This window comes from Lonchura striata, chromosome 3 (assembly GCF_046129695.1).
Source record: "Lonchura striata isolate bLonStr1 chromosome 3, bLonStr1.mat, whole genome shotgun sequence".
NCBI classification, from domain to species: domain Eukaryota; kingdom Metazoa; phylum Chordata; class Aves; order Passeriformes; family Estrildidae; genus Lonchura; species Lonchura striata.
The window spans coordinates 65,087,598-65,115,026 of record NC_134605.1 but is presented as its reverse complement, the minus strand read 5'-3'; the positions used below and the strand labels follow the sequence as shown (position 1 = coordinate 65,115,026).

At 37.9% G+C, this 27,429-nt stretch overlaps 1 protein-coding gene across 7 annotated transcripts in view; it reads right to left on the bottom strand.

Annotated features, from left to right (window-relative positions):
• Positions 1-26,931, bottom strand: part of FAM184A (family with sequence similarity 184 member A) — a 71,859-nt gene extending 44,928 nt beyond the window's left edge. For 3 of the 7 annotated variants that reach the window (XM_077782253.1, XM_077782255.1, XM_077782254.1), the window contains exons 1-2: positions 26,692-26,931; positions 177-1,031 (exon numbers count right to left, since the gene is read on the bottom strand). In XM_077782253.1, the coding sequence (XP_077638379.1) occupies positions 177-1,031; positions 26,692-26,859 (1,023 nt within the window). In that variant the 5' untranslated portion in view covers positions 26,860-26,931. The remainder of the gene's footprint in view (positions 1-176; positions 1,032-26,691) is intronic. The other 4 variants (XM_077782257.1, XM_077782258.1, XM_077782256.1 and 1 more) reach the window with 2 other exon arrangements.
• Positions 26,932-27,429: the final 498 nt, after the last annotated feature.

Below are 27,429 nucleotides of genomic sequence, written 5' to 3'. Positions count from 1 at the left end.
TGGTAATTAAACAATTAAGCGTAAAGTAGAAGTAAATGAAAAAAATTGAAGAAGATGACAATTTTCTATCACTCATACATACTTAAGTTTACACACTCCAATAACAGCCACATGGAAACACTGCTTTTATAGGAAAGAAAAATTCAGTCTTGGAAACAACGTATCATCAGTCTCACCTGAACGTTGTTTTCTGCAGTACCAAGAGCCACCTGAAGTTTTTGGCATTTTTCCCGTAGACTAGCAGCTTCATCCTGGACCATTTGCAATTCAGTTTTAAGCTTCCCCAGATTCTTCCGTAACATGCTTTCCTGGTTCTGAAATTCTTTTCTTAGCTCCACTTCTTTCTCTTTGCAGGCATGTAGACTTTCTGCAGTAAAAAGCTGAGATCTTTTCAAAGAGTCAAGTTCATGTTCATAGAAGGACTGTGCTTTGCTGAGTTTGCCTTCATAGTCCTCAATGAGCTTTTTTCTTTCCAGTCTTAACTCTTCAACTTTATTGTTCAAGTCTTCCAGCTCCAGTCTATGCAATTCCTCCATTTTCTCTTGCCCCTTACTTAAAGTAGCATTCTGACTCTGATGAGTCTTCAGAAGTTCTTGAATTTCAAGCCTGTGGGCAGCTTTTAATTCTTCCAGAGCTGTACGCTTGTCCTTCTCATACTGTACTTGCAACTGCATAAAACTTCGCAGTCTTTCCTCAAATTTCTTCCTGATCTCTTCTACTTCCCTTGACATGGTCACTACACGTTGGACATGCTGAGCTTCTGCACAAAGCTGCATATCTTCAACTCTATCCTTATATGCTTCAAATTCTGTCAAGGCCTGATGTTTCATCTTTTTGTGATCTTCCAGTGACTCTTCCAAAACCTGGATCTTTCTCTTGAGATCCATTTCTTCTGCCATTTTACTTTTATATTGCAAGATCTTCTCTCTGGTCTCTGCAAGAATTTGTTGGATTTCTTCTTCATGAGCATCCTTAAGGGCTTGGATAGCTGCTTCATGTTCATCATTTTTAGTGTTCAAAGCATATATTACCTGCAAACATGAAATAATATTATATTACGAGGAAAGGCATTCTGGTTATCTGTTAAATCCCAAGAGAAACATACTTAGCTTCTCTGAAAGTTACTCCACCAATCTGGCTTGTTTTCATCACACAAATAAGACACCAAATGTTATTAAGGATGTAACTGCATAAATGCGGTATTAGTCACAATATTCTTATACATCTTACAGAGTAGTTTTTCTGTTCTCCTTAAACCCCTAATTTTCCTAATGAAATCTTTGTCTTTAGATCCGTGAGGGGGGGGGGGCAGGGGGGGGGGTGCAGGGGGGGAAGCACATTTAAAAATCCATTTTAAAAAAATTCTGGATTTATTTAAAATAGTTCAAAGCACAAACTAAAAAAAAAAAAAATTGAAGAAGTCTTCTGTTGGAAAAAAACACATAGAGTATATATCACAACAAGAAATTAAACTGGAACAAACAACACATCTCAAGTCCCTCCTTTCCAAGCGCTACATGGTCTTAAATATTTCATTTCAGAATCATCTAAAATGCAAACACTAGTGATTTTGGATTGTAATCTTCACTTTTGACAGCTTATCTAGTAAACATTCTGTGTATCCTAAGGTCTAAGGTCCCCTCACTACACAAATTCACCAACTTCCCAGCTAGTAAGTCAGCTGAACAAAAAAGTTCAGGGCAGGGCAGCCAGTAATCTGGGGAGCCCAGGGAGCTAAGCAGTTAAAGAAGGCTGTGAAAGCAGCAAAACCACCAGCATTCAATGAAAGTTTTAAGATAACCAGATATATCCTAAGGGATGTTTCAACTGCACCGCAACATAGTAGATCATCATCTCGGTTTTTAACTAGGAAGTACAGATAAGTATGTGTGTCTGTATCTGTATATATCAGTGAATAAACTATCCATGCAATGGGAGGGGCTGGGGGGGGGGGGGGTTGAAATGCAATCTTTTGCTTCAAGAACTCCAGCAATTCTCCCCATATTCCTAGATATACAGGCAGCAGAGCTATAAAATACATCTGAACAACAACAACAACAAAAAGTTCTGATCAGTGTAACTTGTGTATCTTAACAAGTAACAAGAAGCAACAAAAATGAACAACACAGAAGCACCAGGGGGTTTTCTTTTTTAACTGAGGATAGAACCTACACCAGTCCTCCATCAGCACAGAACCAGGCAACAGAGGAAGTTGCACTGACTTGCCCTTAAAGCTGGGAAATACGAAGAAGGCCCAGAATTGCTACCCTGACACCAAGCAAAAGCCTCTATGCTCCAGTGTCTAGAGTCAAGTGGTCATATGAGCTACAAAGCTCAAAAGAGTTCTCATAAGTAAAAGAGCAGATTCAAGAATTTGGACATGGTGTTCTTTTTTTTGTTTGTTTGAAGAAAAGTCCAGACATTTATTCTAAATGTTATGCCTTTTACTCTAAATTTATGCTAAATTTTATGCCTGAAATAACATATACCATTCTGTTACCTGAGCCACAAAATCCCAAAAAGGATAGGCTTTAGATTACAATTGAAAAAATAAAGTACTGAAGCAGCATTGGATGTCAAAAACTACAACCGCTCAGCCTCACTGATTTTATATAGCAAAGAATTAACTTAATAGTATCACAAAAAATACTTTTAACTTCTTCTAATTCTATTTTTTAACATATGTACATGCTATTTAATGAAAGAGAAAAAAACCATAGGTTTTCCATAGGTTTGGCAACTTGTTTTTAGTACTACTTATGTATCTGCAGGTATCAAGGACACTTTTGATTTTTTTCCTCCTCAAATAAAAAAATAAAATAAAATTTCCTATTTTGAAGGAATTTCATGGTACAGAGACTCACAAAACTCTACCAAAACATTGCAAAAATGAAAACTAAACCACATGCAATCTCATTAGCAAAATCACAACTATCACTGAAATGCCCTTCACCTAAGATTTCAACCTTCTGTATTCTATATTCTTATTGTCTTTGGTGATGCAAACAGTAACTTCTGATCACAAAGCTTTTACCTCCCTCATGGTACCAACAAAAAACAGTCTCAGCTATTGCATCCCAAAGGCTTGTTTCCCTGTTAGTTTGATAGTGTCAAGTGTTCAATTTCTTTGCTCATATCAAAAATGACTAGAAAACAGAGGGTTTGGGGTTTTTCTAAATGTCATATGCACTTTTTTGCATTAATAGACCTTACATTTGGTTAGAGATTTTGGACAATGCAGTTTTAAAGGGTACTATAAAAAATAAATCTCACACTTAAGAGTAGATAATTATAATAAGCAATTGTAGAACACTAGGTCAAACCCACACTCAAAAAGAGCCCTTGACTCTTGTCCTTGTGCATAGAAGTGCCATAGTGTTTTTCACTTCAGGCAGTGTTCCAGTCTCAACTTATGCCGCACTATGATCTGCAGAAAGTATAAATCATAAAGCATTTTCAAGGGTACTATGATTTAGCAGTGGAAACCTCACTGAAAACTCCAAGTGAAAAATAAATCCATGTGCAATGCCACATTCGGAAGATGTGGATTCTTAAAATTCTCATTATTACTTGCTCCTTACTAAAAGCACTGAACAGCAACAAATTCAATTCAAATTCAAGCACAACTCGTTCCCTAAATGAAGGGCATTCATATCTTATGGGAAATGTAAAAATAAAATATATGCAACTGAATGCTTCATCATAACATATGCCTTAGAGCAGCATGAATTCCACCTCCATCAAACTACTATAAACCTCAGTATTTTTAAAGAAATGGAATAGCTGCATCAGATTTAATCTCTGAGAATTTGACCCACTGTATTAATAGAGGAACACAGGAAAAAAGGTCTGTACTAACTCAAGCAAAAGCAACTTAACAACACTTCAATGAAATGCAAGCAGAAATTGAAGTACCTTGGAGCAAGTGAATACATTTAAAGTTCTAGCTAAAATAAATAGTTCCTTCTCAAGTAAGTTTCTGAAAATTGAAAAGCAGTAAGGTTGCAAACATTGGAGGTAGGTAGATAAAACAAGTTTTGCACTCTCTGTTTTTAAATGAGGGCATTAACCCCTGCTGAGCATGCTTGTAAATGCTTTTAAAAATTATTTAAAAATCCCTGCAGCTGTTTTAGTACAACTGCATAATACTAAGAACCATAAACTGCTAATTTCAGTAATTCATATTTTTCCAGCTCATCTCTAACTGCACATAGCAATTCTTATCTCACAACACGGGAAAAAAAGTCATGCTTTACTGTATTTTCAGTCAGCATATAATTTCAGAGGGACAGACAGAACCATACTCTCTATAAGGAAATCCTCTATAAGGATACCGAGATTGCCAGCTAATACTTTTTACACAAAACAGTAACATAATTATTAATGACAACCTACTGAAATACTGTGTGCATTGGTCTGAAGAAGTACAACAGAATAACAGCAATAACCTTGATTATGCCACTAATTATTGGATTGTTTATTTTTGTTCTACATCATAAGGTGAAGCAAGTCAGTCCCTGTGCTAGCGTTGGTGTTTTGAACTACACGGAACACAAACAACAATTCCTGTTCTGCACTGTTTGTGGCTAAAAGATGAAAGTTTGGCTGAGAAATATGTTTTACCCAAACCAGATGTTATGATTTGGAAAGCTGACCAACTCTTGCATGGTTAGCTGTACTTCAGTCATCTGTTCCTTAAAGCAACCTAGTCAGGATAGAATGCTTTTCTAATTAAAAATGTGCAATTCACCTTAATACTAGAATTGAATTAAAATGATTTTGCAGCCCAGAAAACCATAGTCTATGATTCTAAAAAAACACTCCAAAAAATGTGCATGGTTCATCTTCTCTAATTTTACATCAAAACAAGAGCTGATACCTATGAGAAGAAAACATCACTACAAGTTACACAAATATCAATCTCATGACTTTTGTAAACCTCGATTTCAGACTTAATGCGTAGGACCCTGGGTCAGAGCACTGTGCTCAGCCTTGTTCAGGTGAACTGTTGTGTTCCCAGTGCTCCCAGGATGTGGCTGCCTGAATAGCAGTCTGAAAGACCGGAGCCTCCAGAGGCATCCCCAGATTCTGTCAATGCTGCCTGTCTCTGGAATAAACCACACAAGGAATGCTTGTGCATAACCTGCAAATGATTCATAAAATGTGGACCAATGAGCCTGACCTACCCTTGCTCTCTATGGGTAGGTAAGAATTACTGCACAAAGGAAATAGTAACATATACTGAGAAACAGTAAAAAGTGCAGCAAAGAGAAAAGTTCAGTCTATAAAAATCAGTAAGAAACCTTAAAAAATTGCAAGAATTATCATTAATTAATTTTATGTAGAAATATTTCCTCTATGATAGTCTAAAACAATAATATATTTTTTGGTACAACAGGTATTGCATTAATTTTTTCCCCTTTTCTTCCTGTTCACCAAATAATATCAAAAAAAAGAGACTTATTTATATTTCAGCATTTAAAATTTACATATTATGATAAATTTAAGACAGAAATACCCAACTTAATAGCCAGGAAAAGTTTGTGTTACAGGACAAATTTCTTTTCCTTAGTACATTATAAGAATACAATGATACAGGAAAGTACTTCAAAGCTACTTAAAACTGCCTTTCATAAAAGCTGACCACAATCACAGAGTACAATCTTACAAACGTGTTACTATATACAAAAGTAGACAGACAGTTATAACATGTTTACAAAAAAAACCATCAAAACCTAAAAACCTATGTATGCCCATCTTCCTTTTTTTCTTTTTAATTCAGATTTAAAAAACATGCATTTATCTAGAAAGATCTTTTGCTTCCTTATGGAAAAATCTCACAAATAGATAATGCTTGTCAATCAAGATCTTTGTATTGCTGATAACAAACACAGAAACAAGCCTAGACCTTTAGGCCAGGATTTCTTAGACATCACAGAAAAGGTGGAAGGAAGACACTTGTTCTTCAGCTACATGATTCACTGCATATCTTTCTAAATACCTGGGCCAGTGCATTAGGAGCACAGTACAATGAGCAGGGAAGGGACAAATATGGTCTGCAGCTCTAAAAGGAATGCCCCTTGCCAATAGCATCTTCCCCCAAAAGCTGGTCTAACTATACCAGTCTTCCTTTGACATAAAATGCACAGAGGGCAAGAATTTGATCTTTTTTTCCTAAAAATGCACTTTCACATGAAATTGTTTATTAAAATATCATTTATGCTATTCAACAGTCTTCATGTGTTAGCTCAATTTATACTTAAGTAAAATTCAGTATTTTATTCCTTTAGAAACTCTGGAAAAAAATACTGGATTATTTTTACTACAGCAACTAGGTTTCCCAAGCAATCTCTAATGACTTTTTTTTTACAATTAATTATTTAATGACACTATGAAGCTGAACATAATTTCTAAGTATTGAGCATTAACAGATATCCACTAATACCCAGGGCTCTACCTTTGGATAAAAAGAAATTTTTCATCTTCACACTTGATAAACACTTATACTTAATTTTCTGTAAAAGAGGTAAGTCCAAGGCCATGCACTGTTCACCAACATCTACACTAAGAATAAAACATGGGGAAAAATATTTTTTTATTTTCAGGTTTCCTGATGTTTAATACTATATACGCTAACACCTCACAAGGGCCTATACACCTAGAGCAGCTTTCATCATGTTCCTAAATATCTGCTTCTCAAGTACCAGTAATCTGATATGCTGATAATCCATTTATACTTTCAGAACTGCCAAGTACAGATCTGCATCACATTAAACATGACTTACAGTCCTTCCTGTGTTTTGTTTATTTGTGTATGGCCCACACTGAAATATTAACTCTTTTGAATTGTCTGAAAATCCTACTGGTTTAAAGTATCTGCTTGCATTTACAGCTCAGCATGTTTATAAATTATTACAGTACCTGTACCTTAAAATTTAATTATCAGAAAGGCATGCCACAGTCCAATTAATCGTGGGGGAGGAAATATCCCACTCAAAGAAGAGGCGCAGAGCATGCCATGGCACAGGAACAGAGTGGTCAGCGTGGCTGAATGGGTCATGTATTCACTGTGGCCTTTCTCCTAGAGTTCTACCAGACAGCAAATGGAAGGTTTTCTGGGAGCTCATCAGGAGCTTTATGGTACCACAGCCTATCTTGGAAATACTTGGTCCAAATCCAGGAACAGGGATAGCCTTTATCAATCAGGTAACACAAATCAAAATCACAGCAGCAGGTAAAGCTACAGCCACAGAGCGCTCTGTAGTCAGATTCAGCAAGAGGAACACATTACCTGAACCTCTTTTGATAGCCCAAGACTCCACACAGCAATGTGAGAATGGAATTCACAAGCTCAAAAGCCAGGCAGTCAAGGGTGGTTTAAACATAAAGCCTCAGGGCCAGGACACAACAATATGTGATCCTACAAGTGATTTTAGCAATCAGTAGCAAACCAAGAAGGAGCTCACCCATGACAAGAGGTCAAGTGGGCAATCAGGCCCTGTTGCTCCTTCTCCTCTAGCAGCTGCGTGATTCCAAGACCAGGTTCACCAGTGAAATACAACCATAGGGGGACAAAAAGGGATTTGACAGAGGCATCAGCACATATGTGAGAGTGACAGAAAGAGATATGTGGGGGCAACCCCATTCCACTATGCAGAGTAAATATAATACTAGATACAGGGACAAATGGCATCCTGATATGGTTAGCAGAAAAATCCTTTTTTTCCTTACATGGGTGAGCTGCAGAACAGGGAAAAGTGGGGTATTTTCCTCCCCACAACAAATAATGAAACAAAGGGATTTAATAACTGTACTCCATTTTCTGAGGAAGAAAAACAGAAGATATCTCTTACAAATATGTATCAAAATAAAAAAATAGCAGGGAAAAGGAAGAAAAATACAGTTCACTTTAAAAAGGCATTTAAAAGAATCATGACATGGCTAAAGTGTGACAGACAGATACAATGCTGCACCACCAAATCAGGAGGAATTTCTCACTGAGAGGGTTGTCAAGCATGGGAATGGACTGCTCATGGAAATGGTGGAGTAACCATTTCCAAAAGTGTTCAAGAAACAGCTGTACATGGCTCTTAGTGCTATGGTCTAGTGATATAATGGTGTCACTTTTGGATTCAATCTTAGACACCTTTCCCCACATTAATGACTTTATGCCCCTATGAAACGTGATACAACCTTCAGAACATCTTCAGCTGATGCAAAAATTCAGGTGCAAAATAAGCATTGTGATGTCAAACAAACAAGAATTAGCAATTAAATGGGAAGAGCTATATCAAGATAATGTCACAGGACAATGAGAGGTGGGCTGGGTATGCACTAGACGATTCTAGTCAGTGGTCAAGGTGGCCATTGAAGAATGCTGCAGATGGGCAGGCAAGTGGCCAGATTGAATTCAACTAATTTTCAGGAGTAGAACACTTCAGAATTATATGTACAAGTCAGAACTGAAATAATTTTTCCAGGAGGAAAGACGCAGACTTGAAGACCTTGACAGAAAGACAAGAAGCAGCTGGATAGAAGTGAAGTGCAACTCTTTAGTATAAACCAAATTAGGGGAGACATCCTAATTTGTGCTTTGTATGACCTGGCACTTAATCTCCCACTTGGCCGCTATGTGACATCTATTTCTGAGAGAAATGCTCAGTTCTACACTGACATTGCTGTCTCTAATGGTGTTACATAAGTTTACAGGGTTCAGCAATCCAGTTCTGTACATTTATGTTGCACTGTTCTCAAACAAAGCAATTTCTAAGCAATATACTTATTACCTGTGTGACTGAGACATTTCATTGTGCTAGCTGCACATAAGTTTGCTTTCTGTGCCAAAGTGTAAAACCAGCTTGCAGAATAAATCAAAATAGAGTTTAATGTAAGTTTCAATCTCATGATGACATCAAAAATATTTTCATGATGATAGGTTTCAATACAACACAAGAAAGACTTAGGAAAGAGGGAAAATTGTTTAGAAACAGCTTCAAAAGTTAGTCAGAATGGGAACAAATTCTAGCAGAAAACAGTTTAAATGTTTTCTAGTGGCTCCTTGAAAATCAATCCTTATTTTTAAACTCGACCAATTCTTGTAAATCAAGTTGAATGGTACTAAAATTCAAACTTGCTTAACTGCTAAGGAGAGCTCTATCTCCATTTTGATAACAAATGTTATTAAAATACAACAGTTATTTACAATGCCTCTAAGATTTCTTCAGCACTGTAACTTAAAAATTATTTGTTCATCCCAAATTATCAGCATTGTTTCAGAACTACATTACAGACAAAACAGAGATGCCGTATTTCCATCCGTTTTAATCACCTACAAGCCATAGTAAGTTCATCCTTTCTTTTTTCAGTTTCTGTATTTAGCATCATCAGATTACATCTTAATGGTCAGTCAAGCATAGTTAATGAAGCAGGAATTTTTTTTCCAGACAATATCATTCAGGAATTTTCTCTGTGAATTTTTCAAAGGAAAATATACTTTCTAATTCATCAATTATTCCTTTTCTCAAAAAAAAGCAAAAAGTCATATTACTCCTCGAAAAAGCATCCACAGAAGAAAAACAGCCTTGTGGTGCAAAATATGAGAGATGGCACTGAGGAAGTGGGTTGTCTTCAGTAGGATCAAATGCCCTAAAGGATGACATTTACTGACACTGAAGCAATGAGAGCCCAAAAGGATGAACAGAAGTTGAAATTTTCTGCAAAGTATATTTCAATAACAAATCCATCACACTTAGAGAATCTCAGTTTGGAGTGGAAAAAAACCAATCATATAAAAGGGGTAAGATTAGTCAGCTGATTCCATTTATTGTCAGAAAGCAAAGCTTAAGGTTTTCTATTTTGTTCTAAAATAAATATTTTTTTAAAGGCCACTATAAGTAATGTCTAACCCAGTAATAAGCAATTATATTGATAAAAATTAAAATTTAAGTCTCCCTTTTTTGTTAAACTGGGCTAAATTATCCTTCATACAATCACATCATCTGTACTTTCACCTACTGTATTTTCATCTGAAAAAAAAATTTAAGTCATGTAGTTATCTGTACTACATAGAAAAAGTCATAACACCCAAAATAATCCAAATTCTAAAAAATTACTGTCCCGTTTCCTTCTACATCTATTTTCTTGCTTTATCATTCAAGTTAACTTCCATTATAGTTCAATACTGAAAACTTGCTCTTAAATCTTAATCTATTTCACCTTCAAACCTAACCCCCTATTAACTTGCACCATCTGAAGTGTCATGTTTTTAAGCATTTATTTTTCACTGGATTTTTATAATGAAAACTTGTCTGGTCATTGCCTGGTTTTAGATTTTTCAATGCATGGCTTAGAAACATATAGCTTTTTAAAAACTAAGGGTATGCAAGCTGAGTTGTTCTGCTTTTTAGGAAAACAAAAGTTTTGTAGAAGTACCCACTAATATTGAAAACTGTCTTTAAATATTTAGAATGAAAGGGATTTGTTTTTTCTTTTATTTGGCAAGGAGGGAAAAGGAAAGCAGGGATGAAAAGAGACCAAACAACAACTGCAGAAATGTAAAGTAAAATGAAGCCTCTCCATTTCAAAATCTGCTCTAGAGGATATCCAAAGCAATATTTCCGAGTGCCGTCACCTGAAAATGTCACAAGTACTTTTGGATAATTGTAAATGAAGTTGACACTAAAGAAAGATGATCTCTTTTCCTCTTAGTTCACCTGTAAACCTGAAAGCAAGGCATAGTCAGCATTATCACTCATACACGCTATTCATTCTTACTGAAGAGTCCTCAAGTGTTGAGCTCATGAAATCATTAGCAAAAGGGTTTCTTTGTATTCAGTTTTCCCAAAAAAACCAGCAGTATTGTATGACAAGCCAGAGGAAAGCTCTTCCCAGTTTCCTCTTCCTCACCAAAACAAAGTTCATTCTTGCACTCTCTCTGCCTGCAAGTCTTGTCCTCTCAATGCCTGATCTATTTTGGGTTTAATTTCCTCAAGAATTTCTGTAGACTCTATGCAATTTCAATATCTAGTGGTTCCTCACAGCAGATGAGACCATGCAGATAAGAATACACCACTCAGCCTCTATTGGCTCAAAGAAGAAAGCTTCACCAGTGTTTTGAAAAACAGACTGAAAAACTAATCTACTGCTTGCTCATAACTGATTTTCTACTTTCCAGACTTGTTTAAGGAAGAAAAGGCATGGAGCCTTCCAAGCAAGTATATAGTTACACAGGAAAGAAATATTAGTGAAAAACATACACTGCAAGACTCCCAACACAGTATTTTTATCTATAACACCTTTCCCCTTTCCAAAAGGCATTAACTACAAATCACCTCTGGAAGTTTTAATGCTAAGTTTCTGCAATAAATAAAGGAAAATCCAACCAGAATAATGGAATTTTTAATAACTGCAGAAGAATTTGAGCTACTTTCCCAGAAAGAAACTATCTTGAAGCAATTGCTCTTCCTTCCTCTGGAAAAAAATATCTACATTTTAACCAACAAAATAAAATCCATGTTCATGCTAAGATTTATCACTGATTCCACTGTTTTTAAAAAATAATTTAGGTTATAGAAGCAAAATCAAAGTAAGCAGAAGGTAGCACAGTCACCAGTTGAGAGTCCAAGTTTATTTTCAAAGCCAAACCCAAGATGAATCTAGGACAAGTTTGTAGTGGCCTACTGGGATACTTTCCAGTAACCTACAGGTACCAATCATGCAATGGAAAAAATTCTAATTCCTAGCTACATCTCAATAGCTACACAATAATGACTATTAGTTTTGACATCTGACACTCACAGCTTACAGGTTCAACACAGCAGCTATTACAGAAACACAGCATATACAGACTTACAGAAAGGCTGAGGTCAGAGGAGCCATGGAGGTTACCTAGTCTAACCTAGACCCTGAGGAAAGCAGGGTCAGCTAGAACAGACTATGCTGGGCCTTGCTCAGGTGTGTTTTGAATGTCTCCAAAGAAGATGACGACCCAACATATGTGGGCAGCCTGTGCAAGAATTTGACCATCCTCACAGTAAAAAAAAAAAAAAAAAAAAAAAAAAAAGGCCTTTTCTTATGTTTTTGTTTGTGCCTATTGCCTTATGTTTTCATGAGGCACCACTAAGAATATGCCTGCTCAGTCTCTTTACTCCTCACCATCTGGTGTACACACACATTCGTAGGATCCCCCCGAGCCTTCCCTTCTCAGGCTAAACAGTCACAGCTCGCAGCCTCTCCCAGTATGACAGATGGTCCAGCCCCTTCAACATACTGGCCTTTTGCTGGCCTTGCTCCAGAACACCCATGACTCTCATATAGGGGAGCCTTTGAACCAGACCCAGCACTCCAGGTGTGTTTCACCAGCACAGAGCAGAGGGGAGAGATCCCCTCCCTTGAACTGCTGTGACACCCATTCCAGCACAGTCCCGCGTGCCATTGACCTTCTCTGCCGAAGGCACACTGCTGGCCCACGCTCAACTCGTGCCTGTCAGGACCCCGGGGCCTTTACTGCCCAGCTCTTTCCAGCCAGTCAATTCCATCCACGTCCCCACTGCTGCCCCAGATAGGCCTTTGCATGAGGTTCCTGTCAGTGCATTCCTCCAGCCTGTCCAGCTCCGAACAGCAGCACACCCATCCGTTTTATCTGTTTTACCAACCCCTTGTCCCACTTTTCTATTAGCTACAAACGTGCTGAGTGTGCACTCTGTCTCATCATCCAGCTCCTAACAAAGATGTTAAACAGAATGGCCTCTAGGGCCCACCAGCCCTCATCTAGGTTCACACAATTGACCACTAAGTCCAGAGGTTCAGATAGCTTTTCGTCTACTTAAATGTCTACCTGTCTAGCACACATATAAACAAGACTCAAAGGCACATGACAAAGAACAGTGGAGATGTAACCGATTTGAAATTTCCTTAAAAAGTCATAACAAAAAAAAAAAAAAAAAGACCAAATACATTTTTTCTCATAGTATCGTGTCTATCTACTTAAACTTTGTGCAGTTCCCTCCACCACAAGTTTTCTAAATCATTCAATAAAAAAGAGGAAAAAAACATTTGTACATGTAAGTAGGAAAATTGTAGTATCTCCATCAGAGACCTATAAGAAAATTGATGCTCTCATAAAAACATTTAACTATACTGTTTTGTCCTAAAGCACCTCTTTTTTTCTATTCATCACATTAACAATGCAAGTAGAATCCTGAACACTCAGTTCAACAGCTATACTTTTTATTATGGCTATCCAGTTGAATCCAAACTTCCTAAGTGAGATAATCTTTTGGAGAGCTACCCTAGCAAATGTTCTTGTCTCATGCAATTTCAATTAAGGTTTCTACTACTGTTTCTGTTTGGCAGCTGGAATACAAGGAGCTTATTTTAAGAGTACTTATATTGTGAACTATTTGCCAGATTTGCCTCTTTTACAATACTTACTTTATTCCACTAAAATGGGAAACATTAATGCCTGTTCTTCAAGCAATTCATCATACAGAATTCCATAGGTAAGACTGTTCAGAATTTTTCACTTCAAAGAAAAATTCCCCACACCTGATGGGTCAGTCAAATAAGAATCTTCATTGAGACCTCAGGTTTTGGCTGTGATTAGCTAGCCTAAGAAGAAAATCTGTGATAGCTAACATGACAAAGATGATTAAAGGAAAACCAAGAAGTCTTCTTTCTTCAATCTCTATTACTTCCTCTTTTTAAAATCAACAAATGAGAAAACAGTGGCAATCTTAAATCAAGGCATACATATGAATCAAACAAGTAGGTTTGTGAGAATGGAAAAAAAAAATCACTGAGCACTTGTGTGCAACTTCACATTAAATAATTACCTCAAGGCCTCTGGTGGGTACAGGTCTGTATCACGCAGCTGTCAGTATAAATATATTCAGTGTCTCACACAAACATGCTTAGTTCTGACTACTGCTGCAAAAATCTTCCACTTTTTACACAATAAGGGAAACAAAAAATAAGCTAAGTTGGTGGCATATTGCAAAATATACAATTAGTTAAGACAAAAAATTAAGTATTACAAACTCATACACAAAGAACTCATATACAACTCACATACAAAGAACAAACTGAGATATCATTCCAAGGCCCATTTTAAGACTATTCTACGTACAACACAGCTGTCAATACACCAGCTGTAATTCAATACAAAAAATTATAACCCATAACTTAACTTGAAAGAGAAAGCATGGAACAGTTTGTTTTTCAGATTTAGACACTTAACAGCTACCAGCAAATTTGCTTAAGTTTTCCAATACTTTTTTCAGAGTTGAATTTCAAATTAGCTAGCAAATATCATTTAAGCTTTGGTTTGTTGGTGGGTTTTTAACATCACTTTTACACATTAAGCACAAGTATCTTCAGCTACTGATCCACTACTGCTTCCATTACAGAGTCTGGAAAGGTTCTAATAAAGATAAAAGTTTTTGATATTTAGCTCTGTTCTGTTTCCAGCAGATCCTCTCCCTAGTTTTAATCTATACTTTAAGAGAATTTCTACTGCTTGCTACATATAGTTTAAGGGTTAAAGAGACTGCATACAATACAGCTTCCAAAACAAAATATCTTCCATGAAAGTGTAAGGTTTTTTTAATGGTAAGTTAATAAAAAATGAACAAACTTGATGCACAAAAACAGAGCTATGTACATTTCAGAAATGTCTCATTTTAGAGATAAAAGGTTAAACAGGTCCTTGTACCTCTCAGTTTTCCAGAGTTTTCATTAAGTTCTCAGTACACTGCCTATATTTTGGGCAGTCTTCCATCACAGAACCAGACATAAAATACACCAGAACTCAGTGCAACATCCAACTAATTTATTGTGTGTCCCAATTCATTATTCATTCAACTGGAAACAACTATTGCCTCCTGTTACAGGCTCACTTGGGATGTACTTGCAACCACAAATCAATACCCTTGTGCTGGGATAGGTGTGGCAGTACCAACATCAAATCAAAACCCCTTTTCTGTTCTGGCAACCTCTATCAGTCAGGTAATGCCATAAAAAACCATCACAAATCTGTAGCATAGTAGCTTCAGGCAATTTCCCAAGACATTTAAATCTTGAGAAACATAGTAAAGAAAAAAAATAAAAATAAAAAAGATTTAGTGACAGATGTAAAAATTCCTCAATTTCTCTCCCTGTGAGAGAGAATCCCATTTACCCTCTAATCACCTATCTAGACTTATAGTTGACATATCTGCTATATGACTAGACCTTAAATTGCTTCAAGGAAAGCAGGATAGGCCTAGGGGCTATTCTCAAGTTGTGTTTGTCTGAGAGCTGCATTTCCTTTCAGATTTATTTTTTGAATACTTACATATCTGATTTTAGCCTTTCAGGTACACAGATCTCTAGAGATCCTCATTCTACAAAATTATTCCATATACAAACAAATGAATTTTCTCTCAGCAGAGTAATATTAAGTTCAGAGCTTCCCAAAACAAGAAGTAGTAGCATCTAAATGGAGGAAAAGGGTGAAAATAGTACTCATCTTACAAACCTGATCACTGTTTTTTATTAATCACCGAAGTAAGAGGTTTTAGTAGTATGTTGTTCCAAGAGGTAATTTCCTCTTATTTTGAGGACTTGTGAACCTAAAATACATTGAGCAACATCCAGAAATAAAAGACATACCATTAGTGAATTTTATGACAAGACAATTGCATTTTCAGTTTCTTAAGACCCTTTAAAGCTAAAAAATACAGTTATTTCAGAATAGAATAAAACCAAGTAATGAATCCATTTTTGTTGCATATTCCGTAAGTCAGCTTTCAAATATCAAACATAAACCCCTCTTTCAGGGTCCTGACAAAATTAAGAAAATGCTGATACTAATTCAAATATTCTCAAACATTTCTTAATTTAGTAATTGAAAGAACTTAGAAAAATACCAGTGCCTATTTTTAATTTTCACTTAAGTACTTTTTTTTTTTTTAGTCTGCCAGGTTTATGAGAAGACACTACAAAACAGCATGGCACACACTTTCAGAGAAATAATTCACTGCACTTACCTCCATAGTGCTCAGCAGAATCAATGTTATAGCTTGCCACACCGACTACATAAAACATTTGGGAAATTGTAGTTATATAAGCTGGGTCTCTAACGAGATCTTGCCAGTAGGGAAATGTACTTGTCTGCATAAACCAAGTCAGACTTGGTTGCTGTTGACACCAGTGCCAGTGAGGATAAGACGTGGAGGCAGCCCCACACTGGGTACCATGGAGAGCCGTGGCTGCCACCCACCCCCGTAGCCAAAGGGCAACACGGGCCATGAGAAAAATTCAACACAGCCCCAACGCAGCCCACAGGCAAAGAGCCTGTCAAAGATCCTCTTCCCAAGGGGAGAGCCTCCCAAGAAATGCACATACAGTATACATATGTGTTCTTTGCACATATAGATTGTGTTATTTGATAAAATTAGTTCTTGTAGGTAAACTTAAGACTACTCTCAATTCTTTGACAAAACAGCTGGGATTTTATACTTCCAAGATCAGGGAATTCTGTTCATTTCTTTCTAAAGCTTTAAAAAAGTCTCCCTTTTCTTATAAGAATTCCTCTTCTATACATGAGAAGAGATGAGGCTCAAGATTAATAGTGAATGTAGAGTTGAACATAACTTGTGAGTTAGGACTTTAACTAAGGGACCAACTTTATCAAAATTTCATATAGGCCCATGGAGGAGCTAGAGTTTATGATCTGTATGTAGTACAAAACCCCATCCCAAAACATTTTACAATTTCCATTAGAGGAAAATAGTTACAAACAGCTTTGTCAAAAAAACCCAAAACAAAACAAAAAAACTCCAGCAACAAACAACACACCTCACCCTCCAACAATCTGTTATTTGAAATCTAGTTTATTCTAGAGTGTCAACTCATAGCGATGGAAAAGGACGCAAACCAACAGAGGCTAAACTTGCTTCAGGCTCTTCACTTGTTCAGAACACAGCTCCTAAAGCAGTGTCTGCCCAAAGTGATAAGAATTATGGTCTCAGGCATTAGATATTTGGAGGCAAGACAGAATATATGTAATACACCAAATTGTCATATATACCTTTTCAATCCACAGTGTGGACCATTCACATGTGGTGAAACAGAGCACAGAAATAAAGGAAGACAAGAATCACAGGAATAGAAAGAATGGCCACAGAACACTTCCAGGTCAGCTCAAAGAATATGTAAACTGAGCTTTGTGTCAAAAACCTCAGCATAAAGCAAATGGACATATATTTTTAAAAGAAGAAAAATGGGGGTTGGGGAAAGAACTGGTTGAATTTTATGACCTATAACTCTAATAATGTTAGACAATATATGGAAAGCTAGTGAACAACACAGACAAAATAATGGATCCAAAATTTCAAATAAATTTCTACCATTCTGTGTCACAACAAAGTACTTTCTTCAGTAAATAAGCTATGTTGACAACATAGGTTAAGGCTGAGAAGAAAGACATACATAGATTTTCAAGGTGTTTTGCCTTTTTTTAGGTATAAACATACAATTGATTACTTATTATTACTACATTTTAAGTGTAAAACCTACACTTACAATTACACAAAGCAGTAAAATAAAAAAAACAAGTCCTTTTCCTTAATCCTGATTAAAGAAATAATTTCCCATTATCTTCATTTGTCAAGTTTTAAAAGGACAAAGGCAGTCACAGAAGATTACTGCAATACATTTTAGTACAACCTATCCAAACACATCAGCATCCATAATGCAAAATACTAGATCTGAGAAGGCAGTGTCAGATACCCTTTACTAAAAGTTATTACTTTCAGTCACATTGTGAGCAAAAACACTGTTCAAATAAAAATCTTTGGATTATAGTACACCTGTTTTGTGAACACATTACAATTCAGGTTTTTAGAAATTAAATTTTAGGACACTGGCTGAAAATATTACTTTAATCACATAAAAATTAAAATAGAAAACTAGTACTTCTCATATTCACCTCATACTACTTCTTGTAGCTAAAAGGCTGTCTTTCATTTAATGGCAACATCTTGAAGAAGGACTTCATGAACTTTTTAACATTAGCTATTTTTAAAAGCTGTCATTTTCATCTGAGTCAAGTGACAACCTCAGCAAAAGGTTCTCCCTCCTCCTAGCCTTCTAGATTCAGTCAGAAGAGCCTGGCTGAGGAAACAGAACCAGGTAATGTGCATTAAGTAGGACAAGATGGTGAATAGCTTTAGACTGTTTTGTTTCTTCTGGTTATTTTTGGAATGCAATGCCTTTGGTTACTGGTATGACATCAGTCATAAGAAAAATACAGATGCCTGGCTTACTACTGCCAAACTTGTATCAGCCAAGAGACATATACATCTGATTTCATAATGTTATATTGAGATTTGCTGGGTTTATTTAGCAGCAAGCCTGCAAACAGTTAGAAAAAGTTAGTGACAAAATATTTTAAGGTAACGCCCTCCTCCTTTGTACAGCTCAAAGTAGAATGAAGCTTCAATGGACATTTGGAAGGGTGAAGTAGTATCACTAAAAAAATTACTGTTTTTATTAAAGCCAAAGCCTGAGTTCAGAGAATGAGATATTGAAATAATTTAAGTGCTTAGAAACTACTCAAGGCTAGAAGTTGCTGTACCAAAACAATTACTTGCAACAAATAACACTTCTATGCATGTATTACGTACAATACACCTCTAATTGTACTTCTAGACATTAAAAAATAAAGTATGCATAACCAAGTGATAGCATGACAATACAGTAATATACAGATAATATGTAAAGCAATGCTGCTGCCAAATACACTTTTACTGTGCTTGAAGAAAGCACAAAACCACAATGTTTAATATTAAATTGCAATCTGACTTCTCCTAAAGAAGTGCTGTCTGTCAATTTGAAACAAATTCTTTGCACATTCGTGATATTTCAAATACCAACAACAACACCAAAAAAGCAACACCAAAAAACCCACCAGATTTCTTCTGATACATTTTGGTAAGACTTGTCAAATCAAAACTCCTTAAAGGATTGAGTACTTCAGAGTGCTGTGCCCATACTAATTTATGCTCAAGTGTATGAAATAATTAATCTATAAATACCTTGTACAGTTACAGAGTTCAACTACTGATTTCCTTTTTCAAATATACATAAAAGGCTCTTCAGTTTACAGCTTTTACATCTGAAGGAAAGCATTTTAGTACTGCATTCTTAACTCTGAACTGGCACTTCCATCTAAAAAGAAAATTGCAAAAGCCTTCTTTCATAAAGCAGTACTTAGCTGAAACAGTAAAAACAATAAAGCCCTAAATAAATATATATTCAAAATATTTTTTAATTTTTAAATAATGTTTAGATTGTCTTATATGAAAGCAGCTAAAGGTTGGTAGATTTTAAACTTCATGGGTGTTGCAATATCAGGTTTCGTTTATGTCCGGAATTCTCTTCCTTCTTTAGTTTTTGAATGTTGACATGTTGTTAACACTGACATTAGTAGTAAAATCCACATCTTTTCAGTTTTTCTTTGAATATCCTTAAAGTGTTGATGTGTAGGATTTAAAAGCTGAAGTACAGACCAGAGCAATAACATCTCACAGTCTTCCAGCTCCTTGTAACTTTATATTGTCTAATTCTGGCAGTGAACAATAAACAAGAGGATGCCTACAGAATCTTAAGGATCTTTTCCAACCTAATGACTCTTAAGATCATCAAGTCCAACTGTAAACCTAACACTTCCAAGTTCACCACTAAACTATATCCCCAGCTGCCATGTCATTTATCCTCCTCCTCAGTTTATTTCTCTCTTCATTTTTATTATTCTTTTGGATGTTTGTAAAATGAGGAAAAAAACACAACCAAACAAAAATAATCTCCAAGAAGCTGATACATCCACAAGTGTATTAAGGAGGCATTTTAGACTAGTAACATATGTGAATGTGTGATCAGACAGTTCTTCAACATCACACTTTCAACTGCACACATCTACAGGAAACTTTAGAACGTGAAGTTATCGGTGGCCTCAGAAGAACTCCGATTTACCAGTCAACCATTAAAACTATGTGGGTGGAGAGCACAGGAATTAATTTGAGCATATTTCTTTTTATATTAAAAATATTTCATTCTTGTCCTCTTTCTTTCTTCTTGATGTCTTGTGATGAAAGACTGTAAAGTCATTGACCCAATTCACACATCACAACACTGAGCTCTAAAACATACCCACATCAGGCCAACAGAGAACCCCTGCAGTCCTACAGGTTTGCAATGATAATGAAGGGAAGAACCACTTGAGAGCTATGTGACCATTATTAATCACCAAATTCCATAATTTTTGTCCTACAAAACATGGATAGTAAGAAATTTAGACCTCTTCAGGTCTAAATTATAAGCCACAGCTGCGTTAAAGCAATTCATAGTGCATCAACTAGAAAGTATTTAGACAAAGACAGTAACTGATGATTTTATTGAAGTTCTGAAGAAGATATTGAGAGCCTGAAAGCTCTACTTACTTCTTCTGAACTATATAAGATGTTATTAAAGACATGACATTCTTACCCAGTTCTATCTTTCTCCTTATACTATCATGGATACAGAAAACTTCTCCTCTGTGAATATCCCTTGCTAAGATCATAATTACTGCAGAATAGTTGGAATACCACATGGAAAGAGTCTGACAGGAAAGATGGAGACTACACTAGCATGATTAAAAAAAAAATCTTAAGATAGTTAGACACTATCACTATATTTCTGGAGCAAGTTTCTCATTTCTTCTTCAGAGACTACCTGAGAAGTCTGTCCCTTCTCAGAGGACTTACTTCAGCTATCTTTGGAATAATTAACACAAAACAAAGTTAAATATTTCCAGAGAAATGTAAATTAATTGAATACTTAATATTATATTTTTAGCTCTTTTAGTACTTACTAGTATTTTTAATGTAGTAACATAATATTTATTCACACATTACCAGTTAGAATAATATGTAAAACACTGACATTAAAATACATACTTAAATCACGCCTGCCTCAAAATTTCAGTTCTTTTCATGCAATCCTAGAAATCCACTGGCCTACTGCCAGTGTTAACACACATTGGAGAGATGACATAAGGCTGCTTAAAAAGCTAAATCCCAAGTTTTTACAAAACTGTTAATGGTATCAACTACAACACGATGACAGCTAACATCAACACAGGGATTTTTAGATTCTCATGTCTTCCCTGGTTTTAAAGTCTCTTTTTTTTTCTTTTTAAGTTTTCTTATAATTTTATGCATAATGAAACTTCTGCAAGAGGTTTACTTGTTGTTTCCTGAGGCAGAATACTTCTAAATAAAAACTGACCAAGTTTCACTGGAAACATTTTTTAAAGAATCATTTATATAAGTTAAACCTTATAGCTCTTTCTTCCACAGAACTGCATTTTGTGATAGCTGAGGGAGACCTTTAACCATTCCAGAAAAAGAGTACATACAACAAAAAACATAAGCATCTGAATTAAGAATCATCAAATTTGCTCTTCAGTCTTTGAAATATATTTAGTATCTACATCCCCTAGAAACTGACTAGATTAACAACAACATAAATGCCTATTGTCTAAGTACTTCTCTCTAACACAGGAAGACAGAAGGAAAATCAAAGATTTTGTTTCCCAAATATAGGCAAGAACTTGTTGGAAGAATTGAGAACAGAAGTCAGGTCTCAGGAGTCTTGGATTCCAGTTTCTTGTTTACTCAAGGATGATGTGCCTTGGTTAGGTTGTTACCGTCATCTTTGAACTGATTTTTCTGGAATCTTTCCAAAACTGAGCCATCAAGTTCTAAGCACGTACCAAGGAAAAATATTAGCGTTTTACACAGTTTCTTTTTATTAAATGGACAAAAATGCTAACTGTAGGGGAGAGATCATCTTCATGGCACTTACAGACTCTTCTTTCAGAATCACACAATAGTTTGGGTTGGAAAGGACTGTAAGGGTCAGCCAATTCCAACTCCCTGCCACAGGCAGGGACACCTTCCACAACACCACTTTGTTCAAAATCCTATCCAGCCTGGCTTTGAACATTTCCAGGGATGGGGCATCCACAGCTTCTCTAGGCAACCTGTTCTAGTGCCTCATCACCCTCTCATTAAAGAACTTCTTCCTCATATCTAATCTAAATCTATCCTCTTTCCTTTAAAGCAAATCACCCCTGTCTTATCACTACAGTGCCTTATCAAAAGTCCCTGTCCAGCTCTCTTGCAGGTTCCCTTTAGGTACTGGAAGGCTGCTCTGAGGTCTCCCCAATGCCTTCTCTTCTCCAGGCTTAACAAGCCCAGCCCTCCCAGCCTGTCTTCATAGAAGAGGTGCTCCAACCCTCTGATCATCTTTCTGGCCTCTTCTGGACTCGCTCCACAGCCTTCTGACCATCTTCTGAGCCCTTCTCTGGACTTCCTCCAGCAGGTCCACATCCTTTTTGTGCTGGGGACCCCATAACTGGACACAGCACCCAGGCAGGATCTCAGGAGAGTAAAGCAGATGGGGGAGAATCAGCTCCCTCCACCTGTTGGTCACATTCCCTTAACACAGCTCTGGATACTGGGTTGGTTTTCTGGGCTGCAAGAGCACATAGCCAAGTTATATTTTCTCATCAGTACTACCAGGTGCTTCTTTCTCATCAGAGTTGCTCCAGTTAATGCAAAATTTCTGCAACAAATATCATACAACCGAAGCAATACTGAAGAGTCTCTTTTTATAGTTACAGCAGAAATCATGCAGCAATTCTGTAGGAGTCGAAGATTTATTTTGATGTCACAAAATGTGCACAACAAACTTTACCAACACACTTAGGATATGGATTTCTCAATCACATGCAAGATACAATCTACATCACAAAGAGAGAAAGAATAAAGAGCCAAAAACACCCCAAAAAACCAAAAGAAACCCAAACAAACAAGACCTCAACAAATCCAAAATGAGGAACAAGCCACCTGAACACTTGTGGGAATCATGAAAACTAATGCCATTCTCTCCTACTGATGTAAGCATGGCAGCACCTTGCTTTTTGTTTCTAATCCAGTTGTCTTATGCAAACTAATTAAATATATATGTATATTTCCATCTGCAGCAGTCATAATTTAACACTGCATTACCACTCCTGCATACAGTAGTATAAACACATATATGCAATCTCATAATCGCAGTTTATTTCTTGTTGGCTTTAATCTTTGTGTCAGATGCTACTTTATCCCAAACTGGTACACAGATCTTCCGGAATGCCTGAAAATAAGGAGCTTATATTGAAGAGGAAGACCTAAAATTGCTTCAGTTACAGTCTACTGCAGTCTTTGAACATGACATGAAGTATCATCTTGGGTTTTTCAGACCTGCATTTCTAACCACTTATTTTATCTTCCCCTGCAAATTAAGCATATTAAAGTTAAATCAAGTAAGTCTTTCTCTCCCACCCAAAAGTAAAAATATAGTTAAGTATTTAAGAAGTGTTTTGCTTGGTGAAATGGATTCATACCTTATTTTGCCTCACTTTGAATTACTGATTAAATCTGGTTATTAAACAAATTTCACCTTTTACTTTGTATTCCTGTATTGTTTTGACTAGAACATCAGATTCCCTTTAAGTAATGCAAAAACATAACTGAGGAATCCTAATTTTGGAATTTTACATTTAATTCATGAGTGACTCTCATCCTCTGTGGGGAAAGCATTTTCTTCTGCTCCTACTCACAGCTCATAATAAAAACTGTACAAGGATAGGCAAAAATAAACTATGGGGTCACATTTATTTTGTCAGAAGACAGAAGCTGTCTGGTTAACTTCACTGTGTGTAGTCCTTGGATAATGAGTATTTGTATTTTCTTTTACTACAGGTTTGTTTTAACCTGGTAAAAACTAGGTTAGGTTCACCCAGCCACAGAAATGCCTTCTGCTGTAAATTCACAGGAGGAATTATTATATCTTCAAGATATTCTTAGAGAAGAGTTAGAACATAAATTAAATAAATGGGTAAAACAGTTGAAAGACGTGTGAGAAGTACCTTATATATAAGACAGTAAACAACTTGAGAAGCACAATTAAGAAGTGGTACTCCTAATAAAGTCCTAGATTACTGAAGAGGAATGTTATGCACATATGCAGCTAAGCATTTGACAAAACTAGAACAGCAGAATTTGGTCAAAAGACCTAATCAGAAATATCCTAAAATCTTTTTTGCAACACCTTACTTCAAGGATTCTTCTGCAAAGTGAAGTTAATTCTTCTCTGACATTTAAGTCTCACTTAGGGAAATTAAGTTTATTATGTTTATATTTTTCCCCTGTAGCTTGAGTCCTTTCCCAAGGACTAATTTTAGATCATACTTCACCCAGAAGTTTCTATAATTCTTTTAAGCCTCCCTTCCTGAAAGGTCAAGTAGGTGAACAGAAATATAGGACCTGAGCCTTCTAGCTACAAAACTGTCAAAATGTGCACCTCTACCTTAATGAAATACATTTCATACAATACCTTTAATCTTAATCCTAATCTTAAATCTTAATTTTATTGTTGCAATAGGTAGAAGTGAAGTATTTATATACACCTTAGTTTACATTTAAAAGCACTATTATTCACTCGAGACCTTCACTCTATAGAAAAATCAGCTGATTTCCCAAGCTTTCTCCCTAAAACTTGTAAACAGAACATAACATACAAACTAAAACACTGCCCGAATCTGCAAGTCACTGGGACTTGCACATACAAGACTCCAGCCCTGCAAAAGCCTAACTCACTTGTAAACTCCTAGCATAAACACATAGCTTGAAATTATTTGAAATACACGGCAGAAAACAACTCACAGATTTTATTTACACTAATATGAAGTCTCTGTCGGGGCAGACTTGCATACTATATATAGAATCTTAGATTAACTCTATTGTAGATGACAAAAAAAAATTTAAGTATTTGCTTTCACTCTCTTTGCATTTTCCAACACAGGAGTTCAAAATATTTCAGCACCATGCATTTAAATCCATAATTAACTCACATCCACCTCAAGATATCTGACACATAGTAAGTGAGAGTGCACGGGGCACATGCCCAGTGATGTGGAATTCACGGGTCATACACAAATGACTTCACATCAGAAGTGGAATGCTGTTTCTGAAATAAACTCCTGGGTAATTTCCTAGAGAAAGTAAGGAAAATATACCAAAGGCACACACACAGATATAAATTCTTATTTGAACGTATTACTTCACATATGCACCTAGGCCTTAGAGTAAGCCAAAAACACACTTAGGGTCTCCAGGTGCTTTTTACATGTTTTAAGGAACACAAAGCTGTAACAATATCTTTAATGTTTTACTTCATTATTTGTATGCACATGGAGCAAAGCCAAGGAGATCCTTCAGCTTATTTTAGTTCAACTTTTCTCTTTATGGATTGGACTTTGAATTCAAGGACAAGAATTCAGTTTTCAGCTATCCCAGTAAGGTGCACAGTGTGCCACGATAAATAATATTAATTGGTCAATGGTGCATCAACTGTACATAAATGTGAACTGTCTCCATTGTGAGCCTGCCAGCAGTCTTCATTCTCTTCACTCTTAGTTCGAACGAAATGTCACCTTCATCCATTTTAGCATACATGTTAAGAATTCTGGCAGTTCCCACAGTGCTTTAAAATTATCTTTAAGCGTTTTAGCTATTAAATTCCTGACAAAAAATACTTCTTCTGCTTTCTCTTTAATAAAGAGAATCTGCCTCTCATTTCCTAAATAATGTCATTTGCCTACAGTTTGAGCATCACACAAGGGAGATTACAGCACCAAAGCATTGTTTTAAGTTATTCTAATTAAATCACATCTGAAGCATTGGGCCTACATGCCTTAGCAATAGCCTTTAAGAACACCTCCTAGCGTCTTAATTTTATTGTTGCAATAGGTACAAGTAAGGTATTTTATATACACCTTAGTTTACATTTAAAAGCACTATTATTCACTCGAGACCTTCACTCTATAGAAAGACCAGCTGATTTCCCAAGCTTTCTCCCTAAAACTTGTAAACAGAACACAACATACAAACTAAAACACTGCTAGAATCTGCAGATCTGGCCTCTCACAAAGATACAATCTATTCTCTAGGCTGGGGATGACATAATGAAAACCGTTCAATCAGCAACAGCAGACCAGAAATTTTCTCACACTTCACCCTCACTATCTAAGGCATTTAAGCTATTACCAGACACACCTTAAATAACAGCACTTCGGAAACGGGAAGGCAAGCATCACTTGAATTTCTCCATTCAAAGAGACTCGGAGAAGGGCTTGTAACAGCGCTAGAAGAGAGCCTACAGTTTCCCCAGAATAAATAACCAGTGCCAGCCTAGCAGTCAGGGATCCGCTCCCGCACACCGGGATACCTGGCTGTGCCGGGCGGGATTCGGGCACCACGAAGGGGGCCGGTACTGCGGCAGTTCCCGTGCGCGGCTCCTGTCCAGCCCGCGGCTCTCCCCGCGGGACCACGGCGCGCTCCTGCCCGCGGCGCCCGGGGGATGCTCCCGGGGACCGAGGGCGCTCCAGGCTCGGCCTCCGGGGTACAAATCCGGCCGCAACCCACCCGGATTTGCCATCAGCCCCGACAGCCTGCCCCTCTCCAGGCCCATCGCTGTCCGCATGAGGGCAGGGAGCGAAAGGAAACAGAGCGGAGGAGGAAGACACCCGAGGCGGCGAAGGACCCGGCGCGCCTCCCTCACCTTCGTCAGCTGGGCGATCTTCTTGCTCATTTTGAAGTGCAGGTCCGCGCTGTGCTCGGCGCTCAGCCCCGCCTGTGCCGAGCCCGAGCCCAGTTTCCCCGCGCCGGGCGAGGAGCCACCGCCGTAGCCGTGCTGCGGCTGCTGCCAGCCCATGCCCGGGGTCGCCATCTTCACCGCGCGGCTCCCGCCGCCGCTCGGGCTCGGGCTCCGCCGCCGCACCGAGCCCCGAGCCCGGCGCCCCGGCCGCGACTCGCCGCCCGAGGCGGCTCCTCCCGCCCCGGGCGCTTCCCACGGCCGCTGCCCCCGCCGGGCTGCGGCGTCGAAGCCCTCGGGACGCTGCGAGAAGGGGCGCCCGCCTTCCCTCTCGCCTCCCGGTCGCGCCCGTCCGTCCCCAGGCGGGGGAGGCCGCTCGGGTGGGCCGCGGGTGCCGGGGCCGCCCCCGCGCTGTTGACGCCGCGCGGCGCCGCGTCACTCGCCGGCCCCGCCCGCGCCGGGCTCGCTCCCCCTTCCCGCCCCCCGTCCCGGGAGCCGGGAGCTGGCAGCCGGGAGCCGGGAGCCGGCCCTCCTGCGGGAGGGGCGGAGACAGCCCCGTGGCCGCGGGGGCGCGGCGGGGAGGAGCGGGGTTCGGGCAGCGCTGCCCCTCCGCGGCAGACCCGGGCCGCGTCCGCCCAGCGCCCGGGGCTGCTCCTCGTGGGGAGCCCGGAGCAGGTGGGGGGCATGCCCAGGGAGCGCACTACG